Source organism: Salmo salar, chromosome ssa16, assembly GCF_905237065.1.
Source record: "Salmo salar chromosome ssa16, Ssal_v3.1, whole genome shotgun sequence".
NCBI lineage: Eukaryota > Metazoa > Chordata > Actinopteri > Salmoniformes > Salmonidae > Salmo > Salmo salar.
Genome location: NC_059457.1, coordinates 58,156,886 through 58,180,167, shown reverse-complemented (window position 1 = coordinate 58,180,167; position 23,282 = coordinate 58,156,886). Strand labels below are relative to the sequence as shown.

At 44.5% G+C, this 23,282-nt stretch overlaps 1 protein-coding gene across 5 annotated transcripts in view; it reads left to right on the top strand.

The window, feature by feature from the left end:
- tmem131 (transmembrane protein 131) overlaps nucleotides 1-23,282 on the top strand; it is a 178,634-nt gene that overhangs the window by 35,049 nt on the left and 120,303 nt on the right. For 4 of the 5 annotated variants that reach the window (XM_045697496.1, XM_045697497.1, XM_045697495.1 and 1 more), the window contains 9 exons: nucleotides 2,734-2,854; nucleotides 7,697-7,813; nucleotides 8,064-8,186; nucleotides 15,481-15,564; nucleotides 17,980-18,121; nucleotides 20,338-20,456; nucleotides 20,547-20,652; nucleotides 22,283-22,391; nucleotides 22,871-23,024. In XM_045697496.1, coding sequence (XP_045553452.1) covers nucleotides 2,734-2,854; nucleotides 7,697-7,813; nucleotides 8,064-8,186; nucleotides 15,481-15,564; nucleotides 17,980-18,121; nucleotides 20,338-20,456; nucleotides 20,547-20,652; nucleotides 22,283-22,391; nucleotides 22,871-23,024 — 1,075 coding nt within the window. Of the gene's footprint in view, nucleotides 1-2,733; nucleotides 2,855-7,696; nucleotides 7,814-8,063; nucleotides 8,187-15,480; nucleotides 15,565-17,979; nucleotides 18,122-19,239; nucleotides 19,479-20,337; nucleotides 20,457-20,546; nucleotides 20,653-22,282; nucleotides 22,392-22,870; nucleotides 23,025-23,282 lie in introns of those variants that run through there. The other variant, XM_045697498.1, reaches the window with a different exon arrangement.

The window sequence follows — 23,282 nt, the reverse complement described above, 5'->3', positions numbered from 1 at the left end:
CACAGAGTTACACATGGAGTAAAACAACATACAATCAATGATGCAGTAGAAAAATAAGTCTATATACAAAGTGAGCAAATGATGTGAGATAAGGGAGGTAAAGGCATAAAAAGTCCATGGTGGCGAAGTAAATACAATATAGCAAGTAAAACACTGGAATGGTAGATTTGACAGTAGATGAGTATGCAAAGTAGAAATACTGGGGTGCAAATATTATATTATTATTATAATATTATGTCAGTATGTCATTGCTATTCTCTGTTATGTCATTGCTATTCTCCGTTATGTCAGCATGTCATTGCTATTCTCCGTTATGTCATTGCTATTCTCCGTTATGTCAGTATGTCATTACTATTCTCCGTTATGTCAGTATGTCATTGCTATTCTCCGTTCTGTCAGCATGTCATTACTATTCTCCGTTATGCCATTGCTATTCTCTGTTATGTCAGTATGTCATTGCTATTCTCCGTTATGTCAGCATGTCATTGCTATTCTCCGTTATGTCATTGCTATTCTCCGTTATGTCAGCATGTCATTGCTATTCTCCGTTATGTCATTGCTATTCTCCGTTATGTCAGCAACGTCATTACTATTCTCTGTTATGTCAGTATGTCATTGCTATTCTCCGTTATGTCAGTATGTCATTGCTATTCTCCGTTATGTCAGCATGTCATTGCTATTCTCCGTTATGTCATTGCTATTCTCCGTTATGTCAGTATGTCATTGCTATTCTCCGTTATGTCATTGCTATTCTCCGTTATGTCAGCATGTCATTGCTATTCTCCGTTATATCATTGCTATTCTCCGTTATGTCAGTATGTCATTGCTATTCTCCATTATGTCATTGCTATTCTCTGTTATGTCATTGCTATTCTCCGTTATGTCAGCATGCCATTGTTATTCTCCGTTATGTCAGTATGTCATTGCTATTCTCCGTTATGTCAGCATGTCATTGCTATTCTCCGTTATGTCAGTATGTCATTGCTATTCTCTGTTATGTCATTGCTATTCTCCGTTATGTCAGCATGTCATTGCTATTCTCCGTTATGTCATTGCTATTCTCCGTTATGTCAGTATGTCATTACTATTCTCCGTTATGTCAGTATGTCATTGCTATTCTCCGTTCTGTCAGCATGTCATTACTATTCTCCGTTATGCCATTGCTATTCTCTGTTATGTCAGTATGTCATTGCTATTCTCCGTTATGTCAGCATGTCATTGCTATTCTCCGTTATGTCATTGCTATTCTCCGTTATGTCAGCATGTCATTGCTATTCTCCGTTATGTCAGCAACGTCATTACTATTCTCTGTTATGTCAGTATGTCATTGCTATTCTCCGTTATGTCAGTATGTCATTGCTATTCTCCGTTATGTCAGCATGTCATTGCTATTCTCCGTTATGTCATTGCTATTCTCCGTTATGTCAGTATGTCATTGCTATTCTCCGTTATGTCATTGCTATTCTCCGTTATGTCAGCATGTCATTGCTATTCTCCGTTATATCATTGCTATTCTCCGTTATGTCAGTATGTCATTGCTATTCTCCATTATGTCATTGCTATTCTCTGTTATGTCATTGCTATTCTCCGTTATGTCAGCATGCCATTGTTATTCTCCGTTATGTCAGTATGTCATTGCTATTCTCCGTTATGTCAGCATGTCATTGCTATTCTCCGTTATGTCAGTATGTCATTACTATTCTCCGTTATGTCATTGCTATTCTCCGTTATGTCAGCATGTCATTACTATTCTCCGTTATGTCATTACTATTCTCCGTTATGTCAGTATGTCATTGCTATTCTCCGTTATGTCAGTATGTCATTGCTATTCTCCGTTATGTCAGTATGTCATTGCTATGCTCCGTTATGTCAGTATGTCATTGCTATTCTCCGTTATGTCAGTATGTCATTGCTATTCTCCGTTATGTCAGTATGTCATTGCTATTCTCCGTTATGTCAGTATGTCATTGCTATTCTCCGTTATGTCAGTATGTCATTGCTATGCTCCGTTATGTCATTACTATTCTCCGTTATGTCAGTATGTCATTGCTATTCTCCGTTATGTCAGTATGTCATTGCTATGCTCCGTTATGTCATTACTATTCTCCGTTATGTCAGTATGTCATTGCTATTCTCCGTTATGTCAGTATGTCATTGCTATTCTCCGTTATGTCAGTATGTCATTGCTATTCTCCGTTATGTCAGTATGTCATTGCTATTCTCCGTTATGTCAGTATGTCATTGCTATTCTCCGTTATGTCATTGCTATTCTCCGTTATGTCAGTATGTCATTGCTATTCTCCGTTATGTCAGTATGTCATTGCTATTCTCCGTTATGTCAGTATGTCATTGCTATTCTCCGTTATGTCATTACTATTCTCCGTTATGTCAGTATGTCATTGCTATTCTCCGTTATGTCAGTATGTCATTGCTATTCTCCGTTATGTCAGTATGTCATTGCTATGCTCCGTTATGTCATTACTATTCTCCGTTATGTCAGTATGTCATTGCTATTCTCCGTTATGTCAGTATGTCATTGCTATTCTCCGTTATGTCAGTATGTCATTGCTATTCTCCATTATGTCATTGCTATTCTCCGTTATGTCAGTATGTCATTGCTATTCTCCGTTATGTCAGTATGCTGTTGTGTTGATGATGATAATAGTAATGTAAACCTTTTATTAGGGTCATGTGATTTGATCACGTTATTTGCTCATTCCTTTTTTTCTCTAGACCTGTGGGGATGCCAAAAATGGAAAAGGTTTACTTGAATAATCCCAGCTCAGAAGAAATTAGTTTGATATCAATATCAGCAACAACTGCCCATTTTCATGCATCCTTTTTCCAGAATGGGGTAAGTGTTAGGCCTTTGTGCCAGGTGTACAGTACCAGTCAAAAGTTTGGACACACCTACTTACTGAAGGGTGTTTCTTTATTTTACTATTTTCTACATTGTATAATAATAGTGAAAACATCAAAACTATGGAATTATGTAGTAACCCAAAAAAAGTGTTAAAAAATCAAAATATATTTTAGATTCTTCAAAGTAGCCACCCTTTGCCTTGATGACAGCTTTGCACACTCTTGGCATCCTCTCAACCAGGTTCATGAAGAATGCTTTTCCAACAGTCTTGAAGGAGTTCCCACATGCTGAGCACTTGTTGGCTGCTTTTCCTTCACTCTGCGGTCCAGCTCATCCCAAACCATCTTAATAGGGTTGAGGTCTGGTGATTGTGGAGGCCAGGTCATCTGATGCAGCACTCCATCACTCTCCTTCTTGGTCAAATAGCCCTTACACAGCCTAGAGGTGTGTTGGGTCATTGTCCTGTTGAAAACAAATGATAGCCCCACTAAGCCCAAACCAGATGGGATGGCTTATAGCTGCAGAATGCCGTGGTAGCCATGCTGGTTAAGTGTGCCTTGAATTCTAAATAATTCACTGACAGTGTCACCAGCAAAGCACCATCACACCTCCTCCTCCTTGCTTCACGGTGGGAACCACACATGTGGAGAACATCCGTTCATCTACTCTGCGTCTCACAAAGACACGGAGGTTGGAACCAAAAATCTCAAATTTGGACTCATCAGACCAAAGGACACATTTCCACCGGTCCAATGTCCATTGTTTGTGTTTCTTGTGGTTCCCAAATGTTTTATAGTCCCGTACCCCTTCAAACATTCAACCTCCAGCTGCGTACCCCCTCTAGCACCAGGGTCAGCGCTCTCTCAAATGTTGTTTTTTAACATCATTGTAAGCCTGCAACACACACAACACTATACGATACATTTATTAAACATAAGAATGAGTGTGAGTTTGTCACAACCCGGCTCAAGGGAAGTGACAAAGAGCTCTTATAGGACCAGGGCACAAATAATAATAATCAATAATTTTGCTCTTTATTTAACCATCTTACATATAAAACCTTATTTGCTTATCAAAAATTGTGAATAACTCACCACAGGTTAATGAGAAGGGTGTGCTTCAAAGGATGCACATAACTCTGCAATGTTGGGTTGTATTGGAGAGAGTCTCAGTCTTAAATCATTTCCCACACACAGTCTGTGCCTGTATTTAGTTTTCATGCTAGTGAGGGCCGAGGATCCACTCTCACATAGGTACGTAGTTGCAAAGGGCATCAGTGTCTTAACAGCATGATTTGCCAAGGCAGGATACTCGTGAGCGCAGCCCAATCCAATAATCTGTCAGTGGCTTCTGAATAAATTCAATTTTCACAGAACCGCTTGTTGCGATTTCGATGAGGCTCTCTTGTTCAGATATCGGTAAGCGGACTGGAGGCAGGGCATTACATTTACATTTAAGTCATCAGGGCATGAAAGGGGTAACGAATCAAGTTGTTTGTGTCGTCCGTTTCCGGAAAGTACCTGCGTAATTGCTCACCCAGCTCACTCAGGTTCATATTTGACATGTCCGTGAACTTGAGTTCATTTGCACACAAAAAAATCATACAATGATGGAAAGACCTGTGTGTTGTCCTTGTTAATACAGACAGAGAAGAGCTCCAACTTCTTAATCATAGCCTCCATTTTGTCCCACACATTGAATATAGTTGTGGAGAGTCCCTGTAATCCTAGATTCAGATCGTTCAGGTGAGAAAAAACATCCCCCAGATAGTCCAGTCGTGTGAGAAACTCATCATCAGTCAAGCGGTCAGACAAGTGAAAGTTATGGTCAGTAAAGAACTTTAAGCTCGTCTCTAAATTAAAAAAAAAAACGTCAATACTTTGCCCCTTTAACCAGTGCACTTCTGTATGTTGTAAAAGCGTTACATGGTCGCTGCCCCATATCATTGAATAGTGCAGATAATACATGAGAGTTCAGGGCCCTTGCTTTAACACAGTTAACCATTTTCACTGTAGTGTCCAAAACGTCTTTCAAGCTGTCAGGCATTCCCTCGTCTGTTGACTCATATACCAGGAGCGGTGCCAGGCCTGCCACATCTGACTCATCCAGCTGTAACGCATAGAATTCACTGGCTTGTATGCAAAGCAGTAATTGTTTCAAAACATCTCCTGCCATGTCACTGAGCAGGAAGAATTAAGTCCTCCACAATAGTATGGGGCTTGCCTGTCCTAGCCACTTGGTAGTCTTAACAGTTTTACTTCTGTCCCTTTCCTCGCTCCAACCTGGGCTCAAACCAGGGACCCTTTGCACACATCAACAACTGACACCCCACGAAGCATCGTTACCCGTCGCGCCATAAAAGGCCGCGGGGAACAACTACTTCAAGGTCTCAGAGAGTGACGTCACCGATTTGAAACGCTATTAGCGCGCACCCCGCTAACTAGCTAGCCATTTCACATCGGTTACAGTAGCTCACAATATAAGACGCTTCTAGCCCCTTCTTATTAATGGTATCTGTTGCTTTTATAAACTCAGCACAAAAATAAATACCCATTTTCAGGACCCTGTCTTTCAAATATAATTTGTAAAAATACAAATAACTTCACAGATCTTCATTGTAAAGGGTTTAAACACTGTTTCCCATGCTTGTTCAATGAACCATAAACAATGAATGACCATGCACCTGTGGAACGGTCGTTAAGACACGAACAGCTTACAGACGGTAGGCAATTAAGGTCACAGTTATGAAAACTTAGGACACTAAAGAGGCCTTTCTACTGACTCTGAAAAACACCAAAAGAAAGATGTCCAGGATCCCTGTTCATCTGCGTGAACGTGCCTTAGGCATGCTGCAAGGAGGCATGAGGACTGCAGATGTGGCCAGGGCAATAAATTGCAATGTCCGTACTGTGAGACTACTAAGACAGCGCTACATGGAGACAGGACGGACAGCTGATCGTCCTCTTAGTGGCAGACCACGTGTAACAACACCTGCACAGGATCGGTACATCCGAACATCACACCTGCGGGACAGGTACAGGATGGCAACAACAATGCTCCGTCATGGTCTGGGGCGGTGTGTCACAGCATCATCGGACTGAGCTTGTTGTCGATGCAGGCAATCTCAATGCTGTGCGTTACAGGGAAGACATCCTCCTCCCTCATGTGGTACACTTCCTGCAGGCTCATCCTGACATGACCCTCCAGCATGACAATGCCACCAGCCATACTGCTCGTTCTGTGCGTGATTTCCTGAAAGACAGGAATGTCAGTGTTCTGCCATGACCAGCGTAGAGCCCGGATCTCAATCCCATTGAGCACGTCTGGGACCTGTTGGATCGGAGGGTGAGGGCTAGGGCCATTACCCCCAGAAATGTCTGGGAACTTGCAGGTGCCTTGGTGGAAGAGTGGAGTAACATCTCACAGAAAGAACTGGAAAATCTGGTGCAGTCCATGAGGAGGAGATGCACTGTAGTACTTAATGCAGCTGGTGGCCACACCAGATACTGACTGTTACATTTGATTTTGACCCCCCCTTTGTTCAGGGACACATTATTCAATTTCTGTTAGTCACATGTCTGTGGAACTTGTTCAGTTTATGTCTCAGTTGTTGAATCTTGTTATGTTCATACAAATATTTGCACATGTTCAGTTTGCTGAAAACAAACACAGTTGACAGTGAGAGGACGTTTCTTTTTTTGTTGAGTTTAGTAGATGACTCAAGTGTTGAGTCATTTATGCTCTCGTGTGTCCTATTCGGCCCCACTGGCCTTGTTTGACACGTGCTCTAGCCTATTAGTCGCGTTATGACTGACTTGTGATCATTTCCCTTGCTTGTTCGACTGCATTGACATTCCCAGTAGTAGTTAGTCGTCTGACAGTGAGAGGACGTTTCTTTATTTGTTTAGTTTACACGTCTCACTACTCGAAAGTCGTCTTTATTCTCGCGCAAAAAACTCCCGTGGCTTATTTTTCAAATGGGTATGTTTCGTTTCTAAATGTCTGGGCAAGAGTGAACGTTTCCCGCGAGAGAGTAACGGTTAATGTGATTGGATGTTAATTATTTGACTAGGCTTCCTGTATTTGACATTGTGTTGTTATTTCGCTGAACACTAGATGGTTTAATTTTAATTTTGGCAGTGAAACGATAATGCTACATCCAATGGGACCAGCTGATAATGCTCCATCCGTTGGGACCAGCTGATAATGCTCCATCTGTTGGGACCAGCTGATAATGCTCCATCTGTTGGGGCCAGCTGATAATGCTCCATCCGTTGGGACCAGCTGATAATGCTCCATCCGTTGGGACCAGCTGATAATGCTCCATCCGTTGGGACCAGCTGATAATGCTCCATCCGTTGGGACCAGCTGATAATGCTCCATCCGTTGGGACCAGCTGATAATGCTCCATCCGTTGGGACCAGCTGATAATGCTCCATCCGTTGGGACCAGCTGATAATGCTCCATCCGTTGGGACCAGCTGATAATGCTCCATCCGTTGGGACCAGCTGATAATGCTCCATCCGTTGGGACCAGCTGATAATGCCCCATCCGTTGGGACCAGCTGATAATGCTCCATCCGTTGGGACCAGCCGATAATGCTCCATCCGTTGGGACCAGCCGATAATGCTCCATCCCGTTGGGACCAGCCGATAATGCTCCATCCGTTGGGACCAGCCGATAATGCTCCATCCATTGTGACCAGCCGATAATGCTCCATCCAATGTGACCAGCCGATAATGCTCCATCCAATGTGACCAGCTGATAATGCTCCATCCAATGTGACCAGCTGATAATGCTCCTCTGTTTTTTTCCCCCCTCTTTCTGTTCCAGATAATCCCAGCAGGGGGAAACACGTCGTTTGATCTCGTGTTTCTCGCCAGGGCCGTAGGAAACGTAGAAAATACTTTATTTATTAATACGTCGCATCATGGAGTGTTTACATACCAGGTACTGTAGACATGTATACACACACACACAAATGTTGACTTGTGTCCCAAATGGCACCCTATTCCGTTATGTAGTGCACTACTTTTGACTAGGGCCCATAGGGTAGTGCACTATGTAGGGAATAGGGTCCCATTTGGAACAGCACCATAAACACAATATCCATTTAATAGGCTATTCCTTCAAATATAAAGAAAGATGTCAACATTAGGTTGATTTTAATAAGTCTTGTGGTCTGTTCTCGTGTTTTCAGGTGTTCGGGGTGGGTGTCCCCAACCCCTACAGACTACGGCCCTTCATCGGGGCCAGAGTCCCTGTGAACGGCTGCTTCTCTCCTCTCATAAACATCCACAACCCTCACAGTGAACCACTGCAGGTAGCTAACGTCCATAACCCTCACAGTGACCCACTGCAGGTAGCTAACGTCCACAACCCTCAGTGAACCCACTGCAGGTAGCTAACGTCCATAACCCTCACAGTGACCCACTGCAGGTAGCTAACGTCCACAACCCTCACAGTGACCCACTGCAGGTAGGTAACGTCCACAACCCTCAGTGAACCACTGCAGGTAGCTAACGTCCACAACCCTCACAGTGAACCCACTGCAGGTAGCTAACGTCCATAACCCTCACAGTGAACCCACTGCAGGTAGCTAACGTCCACAACCCTCACAGTGAACCACTGCAGGTAGCTAACGTCCATAACCCTCACAGTGAACCCACTGCAGGTAGGTAACGTCCACAACCCTCACAGTGACCCACTGCAGGTAGCTAACGTCCACAACCCTCACAGTGAACCACTGCAGGTAGCTAACGTCCACAACACTCACAGTGAACCCACTGCAGGTAGCTAACGTCCACAACCCTCACAGTGAACCCACTGCAGGTAGCTAACGTCCATAACCCTCACAGTGAACCACTGCAGGTAGCTAACGTCCACAACCCTCACAGTGAACCACTGCAGGTAGCTAACGTCCACAACCCTCACAGTGACCCACTGCAGGTAGCTAACGTCCACAACCCTCACAGTGAACCCACTGCAGGTAGCTAACGTCCATAACCCTCACAGTGAACCACTGCAGGTAGCTAACGTCCATAACCCTCACAGTGACCCACTGCAGGTAGCTAACGTCCACAACCCTCACAGTGAACCACTGCAGGTAGCTAACGTCCATAACCCTCACAGTGACCCACTGCAGGTAGCTAACGTCCACAACCCTCACAGTGAACCCACTGCAGGTAGCTAACGTCCATAACCCTCACAGTGACCCACTGCAGGTAGCTAACGTCCACAACCCTCACAGTGACCCACTGCAGGTAGCTAACGTCCATAACCCTCACAGTGAACCACTGCAGGTAGCTAACGTCCATAACCCTCACAGTGACCCACTGCAGGTAGCTAACGTCCACAACCCTCACAGTGAACCACTGCAGGTAGCTAACGTCCACAACCCTCACAGTGAACCACTGCAGGTAGCTAACGTCCACAACCCTCACAGTGACCCACTGCAGGTAGCTAACGTCCACAACCCTCACAGTGAACCCACTGCAGGTAGCTAACGTCCACAACCCTCACAGTGAACCCACTGCAGGTAGCTAACGTCCATAACCCTCACAGTGACCCACTGCAGGTAGCTAACGTCCACAACCCTCACAGTGCAGGTAAACATGTCTTTATGCGTCTCTATGGTAACCACCATCAAATCAAATGTATTTATATAGCCCTTCTTACATCAGCTGATATCTCAAAGTGCTGTACAGAAACCCAGCCTAAAACCCCCAAACAGCAAGCAATGCAGGTGTAGAAGCACGGTGGCTAGGAAAAACTCCCTAGAAAGGCCAAAACCTAGGAAGAAACCTAGAGAGGAACCAGGCTAAGAGGGGTGGCCAGTCCTCTTCTGGCTGTGCCGGGTGGAGATTATAACAGAACATGGCCAAGATGTTCAAATGTTCATAGATGACCTGCAGGGTCAGATAATAATAATCACAGTGGTTGTCGAGGGTGCAACAGGTCAACACCTCAGGAGTAAATGTCAGTTGGCTTTTCATAGACGATCATTCAGAGTATATCTACCGCTCCTGCTGTCTCTAGAGAGTTGAAAACAGCAGGTCTGGGACAGGTAGCACGTCCGGTGAACAGGTCAGGGTTCCATAGCCTCAGGCAGAACAGTTGAAACTGGAGCAGCAGCACGGCCAGGTGGACTAGGGACAGCAAGGAGTCATCATGCCAGGTAGTCCTGAGGCATGGTCCTAGGGCTCAGGTCCTCTTGCCGCAGGCAGAACAGTCCACTTTAGAAGGATGAGCTACACTCTACTAGCTCGTTTTGAGAGCAAGCTGTCTTAGTTAGGGTATCATGAACGACCATCCACTAACAAATCTATCAATGTGCCCATAACATCCACTAAGGGCCGGTTTCCTAGCATTTACATTTTAGTAATTTAGCAGATGCTCTTATCCAGAGCGACGTACAGTAGTGAATGCATACATTTCATACATTTTATTTTCTTTTTTTCTTTCTTTTTTTCCCCCCCTACTGGTCCCCCGTGGGAATCAAACCCATAACCCTGGCGTTGCAAACACCATGCTCTACCAACTGAGCCACATGGGACTAGCCACAGATTAAGTCTAGTCCTGGACAAAGAAGCACTTTCAATAGTAATTGAACGTGTCCCGGGGAAACCAACTCTTAACAGTTTATCTATCGACGTGTCCAGTTGATTAGGTTTGAGACTTGAGTCATTGATTGTTAGGGTTTGAAATAGTTTAGGTCACTTAGTGTATTCTGGTTAGTTATAATGGGGCGGCAGGGTAGCCTAGTGGTTAGAGCGTTGGACTAGTAACCGGAAGGTTGCAAGATCGAATCCCCCTGAGCTGACAAGGTCAAAATCTGTCTGTCTGCCCCTGAACAAGGCAGTTAACCCACTGTTCCGAGGCCGTCATTGTAAAATAAGAATTTGTTCTTAACTGACTTGCCTGGTTAAATAAAGGTTAATTAAAAGAAAATTATTTAATCTCTGGTGGACAGACGCATAAAGCGACCATAGCTCTGTCACGATACAACGGGATACGTGAGATCAGCAGCATTAGTTCCAGGGTTTTTTTCATCTCTGGTTATTTGGACAAATCACACTTTCACAGGCGTTAGCGTCTTTAGATTTAGTAGAAAGGGGATGAGGATATTTGGCCCATAGAATTGCCTGTAACTTCTCATAACCCTTTCCACTCGCAGCCCCCCTGTCATCCCCCCCGTCATCCCCCCCGTCACCCCCCCCGTCACCCCCCCCGTCATCCCCCCTCCGTCATCCCCCCCTGTCATCCCCCCTGTCAACCAAGTGGCTGTACAGTGACATGTTATACATGACATCAGAGCTCAGGTTCTCCGGTTCATAGCCCTGTATTGGTTTTGACTGACAGCACAAGAAGATGCCCCGTCCCTTCTGCTAATTGGGCAACTTTTTCACAATTGTTTTCTGATTTGAGGTAAATGTTGTAAATAGAGAGGGGAAGGATGTGTTCTGACGGATGAGACGTTAAGGGTTATAATAAATACAGTGTTGAGGTCATACAAGCCAAACCACACACCCATGTGTCCAAATGTGCATTTCACATTTCCATGTCTGAAAACTCATGTCATTTTACAATATCAAGACTTACGATCGGCTATGTTTGAGCCACAGTTAGAAGGATGACATGCGTTTTATATCCTGGGTCGTCCTGAACAGAATGAGCATGTTTATTGTATTGTGACGTAAATTATACGCAGAACACGCAAATATGCAGAAACAGTTGGTGATATATTGAAAACCTAAACATAAAATGTGCAATATACACAAACATCTGCCACAATAATCATATTACTTGTGGTTTTTAAACAAGCACCTTTATAAACTGCACAAGCACCAAAAACGCTGTTGTTTTGACAAGTACCAATAAATCACTGATATCGATGCAGTCATGACGCCATTCTATACCAAAATGACAATCTGTTTATCTGAAGTGCCTTGTGAAAGCCTAACGCTGTAAAATCGTATTTTATAACTTAGCTAGCCATGTTGGCAGTAGAATAAGCTTTCAAATGATGTCCACCTCACCCAGATTGTGGTTTTATAATGGAACCAGATTGTGATTTCTAATGGAACCCGGATTGTGGTTTTATTATGGAATGTTTTCGGATTGCGTTAACAACAGCCATTGTGTGATGGTGGGGAAGACAGAACTGTGTTTCTAACAAACGATCTGTTTACTGGCTTTAGTTTCCTCAATGTCAAAGGTAAGAGAGCTCCAGACTACACCTTTTATAGTTGAAGGATCTTTCCTTGAGTCATAATGCATTTAAATGTTATACGAACTGCGCAGTTTGGAGAGGTGTGGGGCCACTTGGAAACACCAGTTAGTCCTCTCACTGAAACCCACAGTTTGGAGAGGTGTGGGGCCACTTGGAAACACCAGTTATTCCTCTCACTGAAACCCACAGTTTGGAGAGGTGTGGAGCCACTTGGAAACACCAGTTATTCCTCTCACTGAAACCCACAGTTTGGAGAGGTGTGTGGGGCCACTTGGAAACACCAGTTAGTCCTCTCCCTGAAACCCACAGTTTGGAGAGGTGTGTGGGGCCACTTGGAAACACCAGTTAGTCCTCTCACTGAAACCCACAGTTTGGAGAGGTGATGTAATAGTATGTTCTTATCCTACATGTACTCCAAATATTGTATGAATATTCATATTGTACTAAACAACAATATAAACACAACATGTAAAGTGTTGGTCCCATGTTTAATGAACTGAAATAAAAGATCCCAGAAATGTTCCATAATCACAAAAAGCTTATTTCTCTCAAATTGTGCTCACAAATTTGTTTACATCCCTATTAGTGAGAATTTGCCAAGATAATTGATCCACCTGACAGGTGTGGCATATCAAGAAGCTGATTAAACAGCATGATCATTACACAGGTGCACCTTCTGCTGGGGATCGTCTCAGACCAGCCCACCTGGACAGCTGATGAAACTGTGGGGTTTTGCACAACCGAAAAATTTCTGCACAAACTGTCAGAAACCGTCTCAGGGAAGCTCATCTGCGTGCTCGTTCATCCTCACCAGGGTCATGACCTGACTGCAGATCGGCGTCGTAACCGACTTCAGTTCAGCAAATGCTCACCTTCGATGGGCACTGGCTCAACTGTACTGGGCTGATGGCAGATGTTGGTTTGCTGATGTCAACATTGTGAACAGAGTGGCCCCATGGTGGCACTGGGGTTATGGTATTGGCAGGCATAAGCTACGGACATTGAACACAATTGCGTTTTATCATTGGCAATTTGAAATACACAGAGATACTGTGATGAGATCCTGAGGCCCATCGTCGTGCCATTCATCCACCCTGCCATCACCTCGTGTTTCAGACTGATAATGCACGGCCCCAATGTCACAAGGATCTGTACACAATTCCTGGAAGCTGAAAATGTCCCAGTTCTTCCATGGACTGTATACTCACCAGACATATCACCCGTTGAGCATGTTTGGGATGCTCTGGATCGACGTGTACGGCAGCGTCCCTGATAAAAAAAATAAAAAGAGTCGTCCAGTTCTTCCAAGAGACGTCCAGTTCTTTCGACCAATCGATTAGTCGAACTGTTTCAACATATGTTTCCATATAGACACACCCCCTACCCTATGTTTCCATATAGACACACCCCCTACCATATGTTTCCATATAGACACACCCCCTACCCTATGTTTCCATATAGACACACCCCCTACCCTATGTTTCCATATAGACACACCCCCTACCATATGTTTCCATATAGACACACCCCCTACCCTATGTTTCCATATAGACACACCCCCTACCCTATGTTTCCATATAGACACACCCCCTACCCTATGTTTCCATATAGACACACCCCCTACCCTATGTTTCCATATAGACACACCCCCTACCCTATGTTTCCATATAGACACACCCCCTACCCTATGTTTCCATATAGACACACCCCCTACCCTATGTTTCCATATAGACACACCCCCCTACCCTATGTTTCCATATAGACACACCCCCTACCCTATGTTTCCATATAGACACACCCCCTACCCTATGTTTCCATATAGACACACCCCCTACCCTATGTTTCCATATAGACACACCCCCTATGTGTTTTGAATAAAACAACTACGTATGGCCTAAGCTTGTCTGATGCTTTAAGCATTAGATAAAATCAAATCAAACTTTTTGTCACATGCACCGAATACAACAAGTGTAGACCTTACCGTGAAACATGTAACCGTCTCATCCGCGTGACCAATAGGGCCTGACCTAAAGCCTATCATAATCACATCAATAAACGGGTTATAATAAACTCCCAACACGGTAATGTCGACAGCCAAATGGATGCGGAGGACGTGAAAAAGAATAATCGAAACGGGCTAATGTTTACTGGTTGCTCAGAAGGGGAAGTCAAATCTGTGGAAGACATTTGACTTAGTTGAGGAAACGACTGGAGGTTAGAGGAGGGTGAGAGAAGGGTGGTGAGAGGAGGGGGGTTAGAGGGTGGTGAGAGGAGGGGGGTGAGAGGAGGGTGAGAGAGTTAGAGGAGGGTGAGAGGAGGGATAGAGGAGGGTGAGAGGAGGGAGGGTGAGAGAGAGGTTAGAGGGAGAGAGAGAGGTTAGAGGGAGAGAGAGAGGTTAGAGGGAGAGAGAGAGGTTAGAGGAGGAGGGTGAGAGGTTAGAGGAGGAGGGTGAGAGATTAGAGGAGGGAGGAGGGTGAGAGGTTAAAGGAGCATTGAGAGTTTTATGTGTTCCAAACAGTTGTTAGAATATGATTATTCTCTGACCATTTGGAACATTGTAAACAACACTAAATAAGTATCAGTCTGTTATATATATATATAGGGAGAGAGGTTAAATATATATATATATATATATGTATATATATATATGGTGAATTGCGGTGTATTTATTGTTTAGGTTAATTATTCAAAGATCCCCTTTATTTAATTTTAAAACTAAAATCATTGATTGCATTTTAAAGCACGAATGTCTTGTGTGATGGCATGAATGATTGATTGGTTGATACAGTAGCCTATATATTAAAATATAGACCTTTAGTAAGTTATGGTATTAAGACTGAACAAGATGTGCCCCTTAAAGCCTACAGCTCCCTGGTGCTTATACAAGGATACTATACAACGACATTTACTTATTATAACCAGGATCAGAATAACTGTAACAATAATGAGATCAAGGAAAAAACGAGGGTATAGGAGTGAAAGCTTTGTGACCTATTACGTGATCAACAGGTTCAGTTAGATTATGATATTTTTCTGCCTGTTTGGAACGGTGTAAACCACACTGAATTACATGAGAAGTAATACAAGTCTTCCCTGTGGCTCGGTTGGTAGAGCATGGTGTTTGCAACGCCAGGGTTGTGGGTTCGATTCCCACGGGGGACCAGTACGGGGAAGGGAAAAAATGTATAAAAATAAAATGTATGAAATGTTTGCATTCACTACTGTAAGTCGCTCTGGATAAGAGCGTCTGCTAAAATGACTAAAATGTAAAATGTAAGTCTGTTCTAATGAAAGGGAAGGAGAAAAACAAATTTACAGCCATTTTATTAGCAAATCTGTGGAATTGTTTTAATCCAACATTTTATGCCGATGTTATAACCTGCAGGTGGTGGAGATGTACTCAAGTGACGGAGACCTTCATCTGGACCTGCCTAAAGGTCGTCAACAAGGAGGCACCAGAACATTCTGGGTTCGTTTCATGTTTCTGTCACCTTTTTTCGTATCAAATCAAGAATGTCAGATAGTTGTCTCTTCATCTCTTATGATGTCAAATTCAAATCCTGTCCAATGGGTTGGTTGTGATTTATAGAGGGAGCACAGCTTCCACCCGGAAGTGACTTTTCATGGCAGATTTAGACATGGTTTCCCCTAACTCGGTCCTGGGTGAATGTTTTGTTTTAGCGCTACACAACTGATTCAAAGCTTGATGAATTGGTTATTTGAATCGGCTGTGTAGTGAAAAAAACGAAACGTCCTTGGGAAACTAGGTTAGCAGAGCGTTTTAGCTAACCCTTACACTTTTCCAAACCGTAACCGTAAGTCTCCTAACCCAGGAGCTTTTTTCACTCTGTATGCAAAGCTGTCATCAAGGCAAAGTGTGGCTACTTTGAAGACATCTCAAATATATTTTGATTTGTTTAACACTTTTATGGGGTTATGATTCCATATGTGTTAGTTCATAGTTCATTCATAATTCATCCTAGAAGCTGAAAATGTCCCAGTTCTTCCATGACCTGCACACTCACCAGACATGTCACCCATTGAGCATGTTTGGGATGCTCTGGATCGACGTGTACGATAGCTTGTTCCAGTTCCCGCCAATATCCAGGAACTTCACAGATGCCATTGAAGAGGAGGTGGGACAACATTCTACAGGCCACAATCAACAGCCAGATCAACTCTATGTGAAGGAGATGTGTTGTGCTGCATGAGGCAAATGGTGGTCACACCAGATACTGACTGGTTCTCTGATCCACGCCCCCTACCTTTTATAAAGGTATCTGTGACCAACAGATGCATATCTGTATTCCCAGTCATGTGAAATCCATAGATTAGGACCTAAATGAATTTATTTCAATTGACTGATTTCCTGATATAAACTGTAACTCAGTTAAAATCTTTGGATGTTGCGTTTTATGTTTTTGTTCATGTGTATTTATTTTACATTTTGGGGGGCGGGGACCCCTCTGCCGACCCCTCGCCCCACAGTTTGGGAACCGCTTACCTAACCTGCCACATTAATTATCCTAACCTGCTGCGTAAATTCTCCTATCCTGCTATGAAAAAGTCACTTTCGGTCGTTGCTGTACTCCCTCTAGTCAGAACCCATCCATAGGCTATAATTCAAGTTTTGCCAAAATGTTATTGGGCTCTTTTCTGGAGGTGGAAACTATATTTTCGATGTGGTCAACATTTTATTTTAATTTATTTTGGAGTAAAATGTCCTTTAAAAAAAAAAAAAAAAAAAATGGTTTCCTGTCATAGCTGTACTCCATCTAGTCAGAACCCTGTCCAATCTCTCGCTACGGCAGGAATCCTTCACTAGTTCCTGCTCTAGGGTCCCTCGCTCTGACCACTAGTTCCTGCTCTAGGGTCCCTCGCTCTGACCACTAGTCCCTGTTCTAGGGTCCCTCGCTCTGACCACTAGTTCCTGCTCTAGGGTCCCTCGCTCTGACCACTAGTTCCTGCTCTAGGGTCCCTCGCTCTGACCACTAGTTCCTGCTCTAGGGTCCCTCGCTCTGACCACTAGTCCCTGCTCTAGGGTCCCTCGCTCTGACCACTAGTTCCTGCTCTAGGGTCCCTCGCTCTGACCACTAGTCCCTGCTCTAGGGTCCCTCGCTCTGACCACTAGTTCCTGCTCTAGGGTCCCTCGCTCTGACCACTAGTTCCTGCTCTAGGGTCCCTCGCTCTGACCACTAGTTCCTGCTCTAGGGTCCCTCGCTCTGACCACTAGTTCCTGCTCTAGGGTCCCTCGCTCTGACCACTAGTTCCTGCTCTAGGGTCCCTCGCTCTGACCACTAGTTCCTGCTCTAGTGTCCCTCGCTCTGACCACTAGTTCCTGCTCTAGGGTCCCTCGCTCTGACCACTAGTTCCTGCTCTAGGGTCCCTCGCTCTGACCACTAGTTCCTGCTCTAGGGTCCCTCGCTCTGACCACTAGTTCCTGCTCTAGGGTCCCTCGCTCTGACCACTAGTTCCTGCTCTAGGGTCCCTCGCTGTGACCACTAGTTCCTGCTCTAGGGTCCCTCGCTGTGACCACTAGTCCCTGCTCTAGGGTCCCTCGCTCTGACCACTAGTCCCTGCTCTAGGGTCCCTCGCTCTGACCACTAGTCCCTGCTCTAGGGTCCCTCGCTCTGACCACTAGTCCCTGCTCTAGGGTCCCTCGCTCTGACCACTAGTTCCTGCTCTAGGGTCCCTCGCTCTGACCACTAGTCCCTGCTCTAGGGTCCCTCGCTCTGATGCAGCTTCCCAAATGGATCCCTATTCCCTCTATAGTGCACTAGAGAATGTGGTCAAAAGTAGTGCACTATTAACGTACTAGCCATTTGGGATGCATCCCGACTGTGTCCTTGTTTTATTCATCTTGTTTTTTTTCTCTGTGTTGTAGGAGGTCCCTCCGTTTGAGACGAAGGGTGTGATGAGGGCTAGCTTCTCGTCGAGAGATGCGGACAACCACACAGCCTTCATCAGGATCAAAACCAACGAAGACCAGGTTATCATACTGCCTGTGGAGGTGGAGGTCACCTCAGGTATTAGACCAGGTTATCATACTGCCTGTGGAGGTCACCTCAGGTATTAGACCAGGTTATCATACTGCCTGTGGAGGTGCACCTCAGGTATTAGACCAGGTTATCATACTGCCTGTGGAGCACACCTCAGGTATTAGACCAGGTTATCATACTGCCTGTGGAGGTCACCTCAGGTATTAGACCAGGTTATCATACTGCCTGTGGAGGTCACCTCAGGTATTAGACCAGGTTATCATACTGCCTGTGGAGGTCACCTCAGGTATTAGACCAGGTTATCATACTGCCTGTGGAGGTCACCTCAGGTATTAGACCAGGTTATCATACTGCCTGTGGAGGTGGAGGTCACCTCAGGTATTAGACCAGGTTATCATACTGCCTGTGGAGGTCACCTCAGGTATTAGACCAGGTTATCATACTGCCTGTGGAGGTGGAGGTCACCTCAGGTATTAGACCAGGTTATCATACTGCCTGTGGAGGTCACCTCAGGTATTAGACCAGGTTATCATACTGCCTGTGGAGGTGGAGGTCACCTCAGGTATTAGACCAGGTTATCATACTGCCTGTGGAGGTCACCTCAGGTATTAGACCAGGTTATCATACTGCCTGTGGAGGTCACCTCAGGTATTAGACCAGGTTATCATACTGCCTGTGGAGGTCACCTCAGGTATTAGACCAGGTTATCATACTGCCTGTGGAGGTCACCTCAGGTATTAGACCAGGTTATCATACTGCCTGTGGAGGTGGAGGTCACCTCAGGTATTAGACCAGGTTATCATACTGCCTGTGGAGGTCACCTCAGGTATTAGACCAGGTTATCATACTGCCTGTGGAGGTGGAGGTCACCTCAGGTATTAGACCAGGTTATCATACTGTCTGTGGAGGTCACCTCAGGTATTAGACCAGGTTATCATACTGCCTGTGGAGGTCACCTCAGGTATTAGACCAGGTTATCATACTGCCTGTGGAGGTGGAGGTCACCTCAGGTATTAGACCAGGTTATCATACTGTCTGTGGAGGTGGAGGTCACCTCAGGTATTAGACCAGGTTATCATACTGCCTGTGGAGGTGGAGGTCACCTCAGGTATTAGACCAGGTTATCATACTGCCTGTGGAGGTGGAGGTCACCTCAGGTATTAGACCAGGTTATCATACTGCCTGTGGAGGTGGAGGTCACCTCAGGTATTAGACCAGGTTATCATACTGCCTGTGGAGGTCACCTCAGGTATTAGACCAGGTTATCATACTGCCTGTGGAGGTCACCTCAGGTATTAGACCAGGTTATCATACTGCCTGTGGAGGTCACCTCAGGTATTAGACCAGGTTATCATACTGCCTGTGGAGGTGGAGGTCACCTCAGGTATTAGACCAGGTTATCATACTGCCTGTGGAGGTCACCTCAGGTATTATTGATTGGTTCATTATAAGACATGTCTGTCACCTGTAACCTTGTGCTCCTGTGACCTGTTATAACCTGTGTTCGTGATAGCTAAGGCTGGTTTGGGTGCATTGAAATGCCACAGGTGTATCTGGCACCAAGGACCAATCAGAACAGGAGGAACTGAGCTGTGGCAGTGTAAGATCCGTGTTCGGGTGTCTGGTTAGGGACAAGGCTGGCCTTTCTAGGGAGTTTTTCCTGGCCACCCCTCATAGCCTGGTTCCTCTCTAGGTTTCTTCCTAGGTTCTGGCCTTTCTAGGGAGTTTTTCCTTAGCCACCCCTCATAGCCTGGTTCCTCTCTAGGTTTCTTCCTAGGGTTCCTGGCCTTTCTAGGGAGTTTTTCCTAAGCCACCGTGCTTCTACACCTGCATTACTTGCTGTTTGGGGGGGTTTTAGGTTGGATTTCTGTACAGAACTTTGAGACATCAGCTGATGTACGAAGGGCTATATAAATACATTTGATTTGATAAGGTGTTAGCATGCTAAAGCTCGCACACCGAACCAATGTGCTCGTATACTCTCTCTTTTAAAAGACCTTCACTTGAAAAAATATGAAAAAAGCAGCAATAGTACTGTTGGTCCATTTTGAGACTCCGTAGCCAGTATACACTTCCTCAAAATAGTTAGAATGGATCTAAGATCACTCATGAAGGCTTCAATAATTTTTTTTTTTTTAAATGGTCTTTTAATGAACGATTATTTAACTTATGGTTTAATCTCGGTCTGTTGTCTGGTCCACATGTGGTCCATCCGTTCTTTCTGTACGGTCTCTCCCCTCTAGCCCCTGGTATATACTCTTCCACGGAGATGCTGGACTTCGGTATGTTACGGTCACAAGATCGGCCGAAACGATTGAATTTACTTCTACTGAATTCGGGAGTGAAAGATGTTTCGATCACAGTGAGTTGCTTGGTACTTCCTCCTCTTGTTTTTCCTGTCGTTTCCTGTTTTTGACGTCCGGTTCTAGCTGTATTTTTTTTTTTTTTTCAGAGTATACGGACGACGCCATCCAACGAAGCGGTTACGATCAATTTCAAAGCGATCATACTAAAAGCGGGAGAGAGATATACCGAAGTTGCAAGTATTAGTTTTGATGGTGAGTCTTGTTATCTTTGAAATGTGAAATCACTTGAATTGAGAAAACCTGAAATATTAACCATGGAGCCAAAACCATGATATATTTTTATTGCTATTCTTTTTATTAAAACTGTTTAAACCTTTCAGTTTGGTGTCTTAGAAGAAAAGCTATTTATAAATGTCATGTCTTTTAAATCAGTGGTATTTACATTTCTTCAGTGGGTGTACTGAGTGTACAAAACATTAGGAACACTTGTTCTTTCCACGACGTAGTCCAGGGGATGGGCGACATTGATGGGGCCACAAAAAAACTCAAGTGCCGCAGTTAATTTCATGCAATTCTGCACATTTTGCCATGGGGTGTAGAGAAAATGTTGCTGTTTTTAAAGCCATACTGAACAGAAATATATAAATGTAAAGTGTTGGTCCCATGTTTCATGCCGAAAGAAAAGGTCCCAGAAATGCACACAAAAACCTTATTTCTCTAAAATGTTTATTTTTTAATTTTTTAGATTCCTGTTAGTGAGCATTTCTCCTCTGCCAAGATAATCCATCCACCTGACAGGTGTGGCAAGAAGCCGATTTAAATAGCATGATCATTACACAGGTGCACCTTGTGCTGGGGACAATAAAAGGCCAGTCTAAAACGTGCAGTTTTGTCCCACAACACAAAGCCACAGATGTCTCAAGTTTTGAGGGAGCGTGTAATTGGTCTTCTGACTGCAGGAATGTCCAACAGAGGTGTTGCCAGAGAATTCAATGTTCATTTCTCTACCGTAAGCGTAATTTTTGAGAATTTGTATGGCGTCATGTGGGTGAGTGGTTTGCTGATGTGAACAGAGTGCCCCATGCTGGCGGTGGGGTTATGGTATGGGCAGGCATAACCTACGGACTATGAACACAATTGTATTTTAACGATGGAAATTTGAATGCACAGAGATACCGTGATGAGATCCTGAGGCCCATTGTCGTGCCGTTCATCCACCGCCATCACCTCATGTTTCAGCAGGATAATGCACGGCCCCATGTCGCAAGGATTTGTACACAATACCTGGAAGTTGAAAATGTCCCAGTTCTTCCATGGCCTGCATACTAACCAGATATGTCACCCATTGAGCATGTTTGGGATGCTCTGGACGTGTACGACAGCGTGTTCCAGTTCCCACCAATATCCAGAAACTTCACACAGCCATTGAAGAGGAGGTGGGACAACATTCCACAGGCCACAATCAACAGCCTGATCAACTCTATGTGAAGGAGATGTGTCGCGCTGCATGACGCAAATGGTGGTCACACCAGATACTGACTGGTTCTCCACGCCCCCTACCTTTTAAAAAGGTATCTGTGACCAACAGATGCATATCTGTATTCCCAGTCATGTGAAATCCATAGATTAGGACCTAATGAATTTATTTCAATTGACTGATTTCCTGTAACACAGTAAAATGTTTGAAATTGTTGCATGTTGTGTTTCTATATTTTTGCTTCAGTGTGTATTATTGTTAACATTTTGGCGAGCCCACTGCAGCCCCCCCCCCACGACGACCTCGACTTTAAATATTACGGCTTTAAATTATATTCAAAACGACCTGTTCTTGTGACATTCTCTTATTTTTTATTTTCTCTGTTTTTTTTTTGTTTGTCACCAGCATCGAAAGCAGAAAGACGAGTTCAGTTTTCTGGTAAAATAACAGTGAAGGTTAAGGAGATGAACTTGTCTAAACTTGAAGTCCCATACCACGCGGAGGTGCTACAAGGGTAGGACTTTGATTTGATCATTTTTTTATATTTTTTTTTTGACAGTTTACATGGTCCCGTGTGGCTCAGTTGGTAGAGCATGGTGTTTGCAACGCCAGGGTTGTGGGTTCGATTCCCACGGGGGACCAGTGCGGAGAAAAAATGTTATGAAATGTATGCATTCACTACTGTAAGTCGCTCTGGATAAGAGCGTCTGCTAAAATGACTAAAATGTAAATATGAAACATTCATGATGTTTTTAGATGGTAGGATACATGTGTGTTGGTTCATTCGTGATTTAGCACTGTCTTGGTTAGGTCATAGTTAAATGATATTCTTGTAGAATCCAGTTTTAAATACACTGTGAACCCAGATTATTCCTTGTCCTGGACTAGGCTTGTACCGAGTCGTCGAGACTAAACTGGCCCTGTATGTTAGTCCCATCAGATTTGATGTGATTTTTAACCTCTAACCTTTAACCTTTTCTCCTGCCCTTCTAGCTACCTAGGCTTTGACCACACGGCCACGTTGTTCCACATCAGGGATGGTCCAGTAGACCCCGTGAACAGACCCATCTTCATAACCAACGCTTTCAACTTCGCTGTTCGCATACACGACGTCGTCCTGCCAGATGAGGCCAAGACCATGTTCAGCGTGAGTTCAATGTACTGTCTCTGAGTAGCATAGGATCAGGGGGCTGTATGTACTGTCTCTGAGTAGCATAGGATCAGGGGCTGTATGTACTGTCTCTGAGTAGCAGTGTCCATCTAGGATCAGGGGCTGTATGTACTGTCTCTGAGTAGCAGTGTCCATCTAGGATCAGGGGCTGTATGTACTGTCTCTGAGTAGCATAGGATCAGGGGCTGTATGTACTGTCTCTGAGTAGCATAGGATCAGGGGCTGTATGTACTG